The sequence below is a fragment of the Microplitis demolitor genome, chromosome 3 (genome assembly GCF_026212275.2).
Source record: "Microplitis demolitor isolate Queensland-Clemson2020A chromosome 3, iyMicDemo2.1a, whole genome shotgun sequence".
Classification (NCBI taxonomy): domain Eukaryota; kingdom Metazoa; phylum Arthropoda; class Insecta; order Hymenoptera; family Braconidae; genus Microplitis; species Microplitis demolitor.
Window position 1 is genome coordinate 6,245,559 of NC_068547.1, and position 11,185 is coordinate 6,256,743.

At 26.5% G+C, this 11,185-nt stretch overlaps 1 protein-coding gene and 1 non-coding gene across 2 annotated transcripts; one reads left to right on the top strand and one right to left on the bottom strand.

Annotated features, from left to right (window-relative positions):
* Nucleotides 1-1,185: 1,185 nt before the first annotated feature.
* Nucleotides 1,186-8,196, bottom strand: LOC103568596 (glycine receptor subunit alpha-2). The gene is made up of 9 exons (XM_053737815.1): nucleotides 8,186-8,196; nucleotides 4,581-4,725; nucleotides 4,424-4,506; nucleotides 4,211-4,354; nucleotides 4,056-4,138; nucleotides 2,995-3,129; nucleotides 2,812-2,912; nucleotides 2,398-2,718; nucleotides 1,186-1,374 (listed from the first exon to the last, which is right to left on the bottom strand). Exons 1-9 carry the CDS (start codon nucleotides 8,194-8,196, stop codon nucleotides 1,186-1,188), a joined length of 1,212 nt encoding a protein of 403 aa, XP_053593790.1.
* A 2,362-nt stretch (nucleotides 8,197-10,558) lies between these two features.
* Nucleotides 10,559-10,631, top strand: Trnar-acg (transfer RNA arginine (anticodon ACG)). Its single transcript has one exon. It is a non-coding gene; the product is annotated as a tRNA-Arg (tRNA).
* Nucleotides 10,632-11,185: the final 554 nt, after the last annotated feature.

The following is an 11,185-nucleotide window of genomic DNA, read 5'->3' on the forward strand; positions in this document are numbered from 1 at the left end:
TAATTATAATTTATTTATCTCCTAATTAAATTTTAAATATTTATAGTAGCATTTAAAATTAATTATTAAAAAAATGACTAAATAATAAATAAACAAGGAATTATTATAATGAATTTATTCGTGTAAGCAAAAGCTAATTAATCTTATATGCGAATGGATATAAATAATGTTAAGGATTTATATTTATTGATAAATAAATAAATAAATAAATAAAATAAATAAGTAATAATTAAAAAAAGTCTATAAAACTATTCAGCAGTCAATTAAGCCGAATATTATAGTATCACGTTATTTATATTTATTTGTATATATATTTATCTTTTAAACATTATTTAACAAATATTAGCAATTAATTTCTTATAATTTATTATTAACAGGTCTATAATAAATGATATTTTTTTAATTAGTAAAATAAAATAATTTTATTTGGACAATAAATCTAAAAAGTGAATCTTGGAATGTTAAAAGATTTACTTCCTCTTCTGTGACCTGTGATTTGTCAATCACAAAGTCTATTTATCTTTTAAATATACCCGAAAATTTATTAAGTAAACGTATTACAACATTTACGTCTATAGTGTGCACGTTTACTGATTTCATACACAGAAAAAAATAATTTCTTGCACCAAGAGAGTGAAGGCAAAAATTTTCATAGAACTGGAAAAAAATTCTTGACACAAAAATTTTTTTGCGCCCGTGAAAATTTTTATTTTCAATTTATAATTCAAAAAATTTCTTGGGACAAGAGAGAATTTCTTTCGCCAAAAAATCCTTTTTTTTTCTGTGTATATTTCGTATGTACATAACTAAGCTGTTAGAAATTTTAAACATGGTGAGAATTGTATGACATTTTTTTTTTTATGATAGTTTGATAATTAAAGATTGACAAAATAATTTACCGATGACAATTATCATCATATAATTTTTTACCGTTTGTATTAAAGCTGACATTATGCCGAGCACTTGTGAGAGGCGCGCTACTAGTAGTGACATCTACTTTAGAGTAGCAGAGTAGCCATTAAAAATAAAATAATTTGAATATTTTTTTTAAAATAATTTTATTTATAAAAGACTTCGGACGGCAGCGGCGAGACCGTTGAAGACATATATTTCAATAATATATATATGGAGTAATAAAATATGTGTTAACATATTTGGTTGTGTTGTATATTCTCGCCTGTTCATCTAGATGTATTTAGCGAACATTATCCAGTAAGTGACGTTAAGTAGAGCAAAGAGGAATGGGAAAAATACTCGTGAAACCCGATCAATGTTTAAGGCTCGTAGTCTTGCTCTTTGAGCAGGCGTAAGACCTGGAGGCGGTGTTAAATTTGCAGACTTCTGTGACCGACCCGATAATAACATTGCGTTATCCTGTGTGACAGCAATCACAACTTTTGAACTTGAGGGTTTATTGTTAAATATCTTCTATGCCTCGATGAATCAACTCAATTATTATTATTAATTAATTATTATAATTGTTAATAAAACATTTACCTTTTTAATTTTATTTACATAATAACATATGTCGAAATTAAATATTTGTTTGTATTTTGTATAAGAAACTTGTTACCTCAGGTTTGATTTCATTAATTTGAATATTTAATTGTATGTTTATTAAATTAGAGTAAATACCGATTGGAGAAGAAAAAATTTTATTTACGGAAATTTAAATTTCGGGTTTTATAGAATTAAAAAATTTAATGCTTTTAATTTATGGTGGTCCAAATTAAAAAAAGCAAGTAATTTAAATTAGTAATTAAAAAAAAATCTACAGAGATCAATGTAGTTCCAAAATTTCCAAAAATTAGATATTAATCATTTTTTTCCGGCAATGAATCATAGTATATTACACACCAAGGGAAGAAAGTAGGACATTCTAAACCTCGTGTATAATCGCCTACCCTAATCGAAGGCTTTTTCACCAGACCTGCACCTGAAAGTTTAAATTTTTGCCTCTGTTTGTGGGAAGAATGGCGCATGCGCTGGCTTTTTAACATTTGGTTTCTCATAAGAGATTTTCATAAGGTTGATTTTTTATTCATTTGATTCCCTCGGAGTGAAATTCACTTCAAAGGAAGTTTATTTTAATATTAAAACTCCGGATCGGAGTGGATTGGGATTGAAGCTAAATTCAAATTACTCTGAAATCATTCCACTAAAAAAAAATTCCACTTCATTTTATAAGCAAGGATTTTTTTTTTAAACTCCGAAAGTCCGGCGGCAGAGTAAATTCGGATTGAAGTGAAATCCATATTCACTCCGAATTAAGTCGTAATGTTTTAGTGTAAAATTATTAAAAGTAAATGTATAAAGTTGTATAAAATAAAAAGTAAATAATTTCATCGAGGCACAGAAGTTATATTACGATAAAAATAATTTTCATCCAAGCATTACCTTAGAAGCAATATCAAATATTTTATCAAGTTTTGAATCACCAGTACTAGTTGACGTAGTGGCCGGTGGCGGAGGTGGTGGTTTTGGTGCTGAAGGGGCATCATTATCACCCAGTACAATATTTACTAAACAATACTCCATAAGCGCCATGAATACGAATATCGTACATACAGACATAAAAGCATCCACCGCTTTTAGATACGACACAGGAGGTAAAGATGCTTGACTTTTAGCATGCTGCGTTGATAAAGTTAGAAGAGATGTTACACCAAGAGTTACTCGGGCTGGTGCAGCTTCGGGTTTTATCCAAAACGATACCCACTAAAATATATATTTATTTATTATTATTAAAAAAAAAAAACATAGTTTTATATCTAGATCAATTTGAAAGCATTTTTATTCATATTAACTTACCGACATAATAACAATTAAACATGTTGGTACATATGTATGAAAGAGATAGTAACCGAGTCGTCGCTTCAATACAAATATAACTTCAAGACATGTAAAATTACCTGGTTGAATAAAATTTATAAATAGAAATTTTTTAATTAAAATTTAAAAAATGATTAATTAGCATTTAGTTAACGCACGCACCTGTCGAGTAAACTTGAGTGCAGTCAGCAGTATAGTTCTTAACAAGCTGCAATTGTGGTAGCTCAATGTTCTCATCAACAACCAGGGGTACATCTGGATCCCACTGGAAGATCATTTCATCCGTTGTGTGCGACACTGTTGACCGAGTTTGTTAATTACGTATTATCTATTCAATCTCATTTTATAAAATTATTGATTTTTTTTTCTTTTCATTATATTAAACATCCACCACTAACTATTACACTAGTACACAGAAAAAAAGGATTTCTTGGCGCAAGAAATTTTTTCTCGCCCCTAAAAAATTTTAGTTTTCAAATCATAATGCAAAAAATTTCTTAGGTAAGTAACAATTTTTGCGCCAAAAAATCCTTTTTTTCTGTGTACTACAAAAAATAAATGAATAAATATAGAGAATAAAAATGAAAATATTTAAAAAATTATGTAATTTAAAAATTTTAATCTTTTTTATTTAAAGAAAATAAGATAAATTTTTAATTACCATTGAAAAAAAAAAAAAAACAAAATGGTGTAGGGTAGCAGTACCAATTATTGACCGAGCTTCAATTAATGACTGGGTACTAAAAGACTTAAAAATTTTTGAATTGTGGAATTCAATTCATGAAAAATTTATAACTGATACCTGCATACTTTTCATAATTCAAAAATTTTTAAGTCTTTGAGTACCCAATCATTAATTGGAGCTCAGTTAAAATTTTATCCGTTAATTGTAAGTAAAACTGGGCCTGAATGAATAATTACTCTTCCGTTTTTAGATTGTGTCCAATTATAGGGTAAAAAACACCCAATTTCAAATAATTTTTATCTAAAAAACGTAAAAAGTAAAACAAAAGGAATCTATTTTTATTATTTCTGTATTTTTTTTGGCCCAGGTTTGCTCTAAACTGTAGGGTAAATTTAATCAAAAATTTATCTCCGTGTGCTTTCAAAAATAATTATTCAATACTTAAAATTGTTTAAAATTAGTAAATTGAATTTTAAAATAAATAATTTTCGCTGAGCCATTTTGCCCTCAGTCCTTATATATTATTTAATTTACTTACAACTCTCCATTTGAAGTTTACATTCTTGAGTATCATGAGGATAAATTAAAAAATTCATCGCGCATGATAATTTTAGTGTCAACCTGAATATTAATTATCAATTATTAATTAATAAATTTAAAAAATTAAATAGCAATTAAACAATTTTATCTTACTTGACCATATACAGAATTGTTTTATCTTTATAAAGCCATAAATAGTGATTGGGTATTGTCATAGTTTGAAACGTTACCGATTTAGCATTTTTAAAAAACGAATCCGGTCTCCACATTTTTTTTAGCCAATCAACTTCTAATAATCTTCATACAAAATTTTTATATTATCACTCATATTTTTTCGTTTTTTTTTTTTTTTATAGTAATAAATACCTGTATTCAGAAGTCATATTTTCAGGAAGCCGTAGTCTATTATCTTTCCATGTTTGAGCGAAAAAAATATCAGCAGCATATGTCTAATAAATTAAATAGAGATTTAAAAAATTAAATAATAATCGGAAATTTAAAAAAAAAAAAAATACAAATTTACCATTGAAGTTTCATCAATAGAATCTAAACCCATAACAGTAACATGAAAATAAACAGTAGTAGCTTGTCCATCTTTTTTAGGAGGTCTCATTTTATCATACAATTTTGGATCTTCTGGTAGAAGATCATAAAATTCTAAACTTTTCCTGCAATATATTTTGTAAACTATTAACCAATTAATAATTTGTAAAGACATTGAATAAATTGCGCCTGATAACTATCTGTCTAATAATAAAGAAATAAATAAATAATTTATTTAATTAATTAATTAATAAACTGCTGCATTAACTATATAATTAATAAAACAAAAATATTCTGCCATTACTACAGAAGCGATCTTACTGAGCGTACGTATTGGTGATTAGAAACCCAGTGAGTAAGAGCAGATAAATAAGAAGATGAATGTTTGCGGCTGAACCGCACTCGAAAAATTTTATCATCACTATAAGTATTATTTATTATGTTTATATTTAATAACTTTTAAATAAAACACATTTTATTTATTTACACATTTTTATTTATTAACTCATTTATAATTTTTTTAATCCACACAAATAATAAAATAATAATAATAATAACTGTCTCCTTTAAGTTTGGTAAAAATTATTATTTTGGTAACTAGTCGCGTGGAGACACATTCAACGACTGAAACTTCTTGCAGAGATTTTGCAGAAGTTGCACAATTGGTAGTGGGAGATTTAAAGAGCTACCGAGGAGGCACTGACGAGCTATAAGGGTGGTGACGGTGGTGAAAAAGAGGCGGAAAAGCTTTAAAGTCTATCTAGCCTTTCTTTTCAAATTTTTTTTTTTATTTAACTTTATCCCCCCACCAATCATTCAAAGTTAATAAATATTCTCACCCCGGTTGCCACTGTCTTTAGATAACTCTTCTAAATGTATGTTATATATATACATATATATATGATTTGTCTGTAAGAATGTGTGATGAAAATACAAATAAAAAAATCTCTAGTGTAATCCCTCTGGAATATCTTACCCTCGGCCACTTCTTAATTTACTTCAATGCAGTATCTCTCCCTGTTTCTATTTTATTATTATTTTTATTTATTTATTTATAGTTACACTGCACTGTTAAAAAATTTCCTTACATATACTATGCTACAAGATATGACATGTACATATATACAGACAATTATTTAGTCATACTTATTTATAAAAAATAATATTAAGATTGACCTGAGAAAATGTCAAAAATTTTTATTGAAATTAAAAACAAATTGGGTGAATTTATTATTATTAACAAATTCAAATCACTCAAAAAGAAAAAAATATAAGTGTCAATAAATTAATTTATTTATATACTTTATTTTGACATTAGTTTAAATTTTCAAGTCATAAAAATGAAAATCTAAATGTATTTTATTTTATTTTATATCGATAATTATTTTTTTATTGTCTATAAGTCAATTAATTTTAATAATAATTATAATAATAATTATAATAATATTCCCTGGTTAAAAATACTGATTGAAAGTGGTCACTCTATGCAAAATGTATATCTATATATACAAACAAACAATTGCAATTATGAAAAAGAATTCGAATTTCATCATTTTTAATTCTTTTCAATTAATATTTTTAATCATGGTTAATTATAAAACTGAAACTTATCTGAAAAACCATAACTTTAATCAAAAATTTTTTTTTTATGTATCAGTTTTTAAATACGAGAAAATTCATATCAATATTTTAATCAACTCGCAATTATCAACAACTAATTAAGGTTTTAAAAAAAAAAGTAAGTACTGTATTTTGTTAATTTTTTGAATTAAAATTCAAGTCAATATCTTTATTAATCACATAGGACATATTGTGTCACTAATTTCAAAAGGATTTATATTTTTAGACGCTCTTTTGACTTTAGTCACTAAGTTTAAAATCAAAAGGGCGTATAATTTTTTTATTGCCAATTGTTTTATAGAATTATTTCATAGCTAAAAATTGAAAAAAAAAAAATTTTTGAAAGCCAAAAGGGCATATAGCTTGAATTACACGCGCTTATGGTTTTCTAAAATTTTATTTACAATTTTCAGCTTTAGAAGAAGTTTACAATATGATCAGCAATTAAAAAAAAACAAAAAAAAATTATAGGCTCTTTTGGTTTTAAGCTCAGTGGCTAAAGCCAAAAAGACATTAAAATATGAGTCCGTTTGTAATTAGTAACGCGTTATATTTTTAAAGATTATACTTAAATTTGTTAAATTCTGTAAAAAATTGATACTCCCGAAAACTAATAAATTTTATTAAATTTCCATGACAATTATTTTTAAAAAATGAAAAAAATTTTTAATATTGGACTTAATTCAATTAACTTTATAAAAATTATTTTAATTAAAGTAATAATAACAAGTATTAAGAATTTATAGAGCTGGTAATCTCAATGCTTGGCGCAGATGCGTCGGTATATATCATCATTTTTTATAACTTGATAAATATTATATTTACATATTAATAATTAATTTACCATTTACAAAATATATACATAGATCTATATATATTGTAAAAATTTCATTAAAAGCAATAAAATGAAATTTAATTACAGGTTTATAGCAAAAAGTGCTAATGGTAAAAGGAAAATAATGGTAATTATGTAAAAGAAGTATTATAAATAGATTGTGTTATATCTTATACAATTAGACTAATTGCCATGTCATTGGGTAAGTTAGCGTCGAAGATGATGCTGTTCAATGGATCGATCTTTGAAATTGTGCCGCGAATATAAAGCCCAGCTATGTAGTTGAGTGCCCGTATTCTCAAAGAGAGGGTTGCTTCCTCAGGGAATGATGGTACATAAGATTCAAGTACAATATATATATATATATATATATATATATATATATATATATATATATACATACGTATGTATACTTAGGTATGTATAGATGTACAAATGATTCACAAGTTGTTTGAAACGGTAGATCTGATGATTCTCAGGGACGATGATGAACAAGAACTAGGAAGCTTGGAGATAAGTATCTCCGGTGCTAGAGAAATATACTCACGTTCACAAAGTTTCGACATTTTTTTTTTTTAACAGATACAATGTTCGCAATTATAATAGTTAAGAATTATAATGATAATTACTAAGAGATTTTTTATTATATTCAGCATTTCTATTCATATTTTACTACTTGACTTTTCTTTTTGTATAAAATTCTATTTTCGTATTTGATCACATTAAAACTTTTTTTTTTTTTTTTAATATGTAAAAGAACTGTGACCAAAAATATATAATTATAAAAAAAATAATAATAATAAATTTAATAATTATTTTTGACATATCTCGATTCCGGGGTTATAAACTTTTAAGTGAAAAATTAAAATAAAAAAAATAGCTGATATTTTTATAATACTTTGAAGTTTATAAATGTACTTGATAAACACCAATGATAATGCTACCTTAATTGTCAAGTACTGAAGTAAGTGGTGACTTTGACAATCATAATTGTGTTAAAATTTTTTGTTCGACTTTTATCTCGTTCTTCATTTAAATATCTACGGGTTTATTAATGATTATTTTAATTATAATTATAACTTTTAATAAAACATATATAGTTTCTTATTATTTTATTTCAATATACGTACAATGAGGGCATTATATAATATATAACACTGTTACAGTATCGATACAAGCGTCAATTCTTGGCGCATGATGACGTCATCTTTCCGAAGACATCTTAAGAAGCGATAGGATCGGATATAATTCTCAAGTTGTCTACTCGACAAAACTACATTTTTTTTGCTTATATATCTATACGTAATGCTTAACTTTTTTTTCTTCTTTTAATTAAGTCATCAGATTTAATATCAAATTATCAAACATTTTTGCATATAATTCCAATTCAAAATAGTAATTTTTAAAAATTCGCAGAGTAAGCGCAGATCAGATTCAAAGCAACTGTTTAAAACTTTAGCCAAAAAAGTCATGGACTATTTTTATGTAAAATTTAAAGCTCTACAACTTTCATTAAGGACTTTTTTTTCTAGCTTTAACCGTTACTTCAAAATTGGGAAAAAAAACTTTTTTTAAAATTTTTTTCAACCCTTGCACGAAAAAATATAGGGTAGAGGTACGATTTGTAGCTACTGCTCCATTTTTGGACATTTAATCATTTTAATTAATGATAAAGTAAAATAAAATTTCTATTTTAATAGTGGGTTAAAAGTATCTCAAGAAATTAAAAAAATTAATTATGGTATTGCGTATTGTACAAAATATTTTATTTAAATTTTTCAAGTGTCCAAAACTTGCCTTAGTGGCCAAAAGTGGCGAAAAACGGTACCTCTATCCTATATCCCAAAATAGTATATATCTGGCTTATATCTTTAGTATTGTCGTATGTATACTATTTTGCTGGCATATATTTCCGAATATATCTTCTTCCATATGGGCTATCTGGGGGGTGGTTAAAAAATTTTCTTGACTACTCCATTTCAGATACTTACTAGTAACTTATATCAAAAGCTTCCAAACTTATCTCAAAATTCGAATTTAAAGGTCTACTTTCTTGGACTAAGATGATTTTTCATCTTTTAATTTCCTCGGAGTAAAATTTATTTCAAAGGCAAGTTTATTTTAATATTAACACTGAAAAAAAACTCCCTATTTACTCCGTATGTGAAGTGAATTTAAAAAAAACTCCTGATCTTCATGTGACAGTGAATTTTTTATTTGAATAAAATCCATATTCACTATAAATTTATTTATAATTTTTTGACGTAAATCACACAAAATTATTTTTTAAAATAATTTAGAAATTTTAATTATTTTATGACATAAAAACTAAAATACAATATAATCGATGAAATTAATAGCAAAAAGCAATCGATTGTTGGCACAGTGTTGAAAATTTCGCTGGCCTTCTCCCCCTTTAAATGTTTCAAGTGTTCGAATGACTTGACGAAGCAACTACATCTCTCTTGACTCGAGTCTTGCTTAAATATATCTATATGTATACTTTTTGTACCCCTGAATACTTTTCCTCAGTACTTTAGAGTCTATACACGTGGAGTGCGAGATGCCACCCAACTTTATTTCCAACAGGGACTCGAGTATTTCCAGTCATCCACTCGACTATTCCTGGTAGTGGGTTACTAACACCTTATACACTTGAACTCACCCCAATATTCAATGATTATATGACGTCAGTTATTATCCATATAGACATTAATAACTATATTATAATTAATTTTTTAAATTTAAATACTTAAATTTTTTTTTTTCAAATCCACCATCGCATTTTCGAGGTATAATTTTTTTCATAGAAATTAAAGACACAAGTACTATAATTTTTTTTTATTTAAAGATGATATAATATGTTAAGGATGTAGTTAGATTTATAAAATATTTTATATGATTTATTAAAATCTATGACGTATATTGATTGATAAATTAGATTACAGTCTGTCTGTCGTAGATTGTGACATTTTTTCTCCTCTGGTGGCTGTGATTCAGCGACGTGCTTTTTTCGCGGACGTCAGCCAGTGAAATGTGCAAGGGGAAAAGGGGTTTACGATATAGTGGTATATAAACCTGCGGGGGGTGTATGAGCTTGTAAAAAGAGAGACAGAGATAGACAGAGAAAGAAAGCAAGGCATTTGAGCTAGTTGGAGACGATACACGATAAGCACGTCTCCCTCTTCCTCTGACCTCATAATACGTCCCCTTACATCATTCTTCGCCTGTTTTATCCTCTCATCTTTACTTTGTCAATCTTTCTTGGGCCTAGTTTTTTTTTTTTTTTTTTTATTCTTAAATTTATGATATCATCGACCTCAGACTTATTTTAATATTTTTACGTAATAGTCTATAGTTATTGATTTCTTTTTTTTTATTCAAATTACTGATAAATATATTTTATTCTTAGTATCATCAGTACAGATTTAAATACTTTTAAGTGATGGTCTGATGACGTAACAAAAATGTAAATTGCAACGTTATTTCACTTACAAATATATGGTCCTGTGGCGCAACGGATAACGCGTCTGACTACGGATCAGAAGATTCCAGGTTCGAATCCTGGCAGGATCGATTTTTTTTTTAAATATTTGAATAATTATTTAAATTAAGTATAAGAAGAGTTTGAAAATAATATGATTAAATACTCAAATTTGTCTTATATATTATTGTCAAAGATGAATTTTATTTATCATTTTTTAAAATGTTAGGAGGGTAGAGACTGTTTTTGACCATGTAAGGCCATGTAAATATAAAAATTTGGAAAATACGCAATGACATAATTAGTTTTTTAAATGTTTTTAAAAATACTTTCATCACACTATTAAAAAGTGGCAACTTTTTAAATTCTTTTTTGATAATTAAAATAAAGTATTTAATGTTCGAAAATATAACTTTTACCATATTAATTTTTTTATCACTAACTTGCGTTGATGAAATATGTATTTTTTTTTTTTTGCATTACAGAAAAATAAAAATACTCTCAAGAAGATTCGAATTTTGAACCATATGTTAATCAGGCGAAAGATTTGTTATTAAGAGAATAAAACAGGTGATTTTCAAATGAACCTTTTTCATAGATAAAGGTCCAAAAAATTAAATAAAATAAGTCATTCGATGCGTAAAGT

Coding starts and splice junctions, on each gene's coding strand:
- LOC103568596 (XM_053737815.1), bottom strand. Junction 4,507..4,580: donor CTATTGATGAAACTTCAATG/GTAAATTTGTAT, acceptor TTAATTTATTAG/ACATATGCTGCTGATATTTT. Junction 1,375..2,397: donor TATTTGATATTGCTTCTAAG/GTAATGCTTGGA, acceptor GCTGTCACACAG/GATAACGCAATGTTATTATC.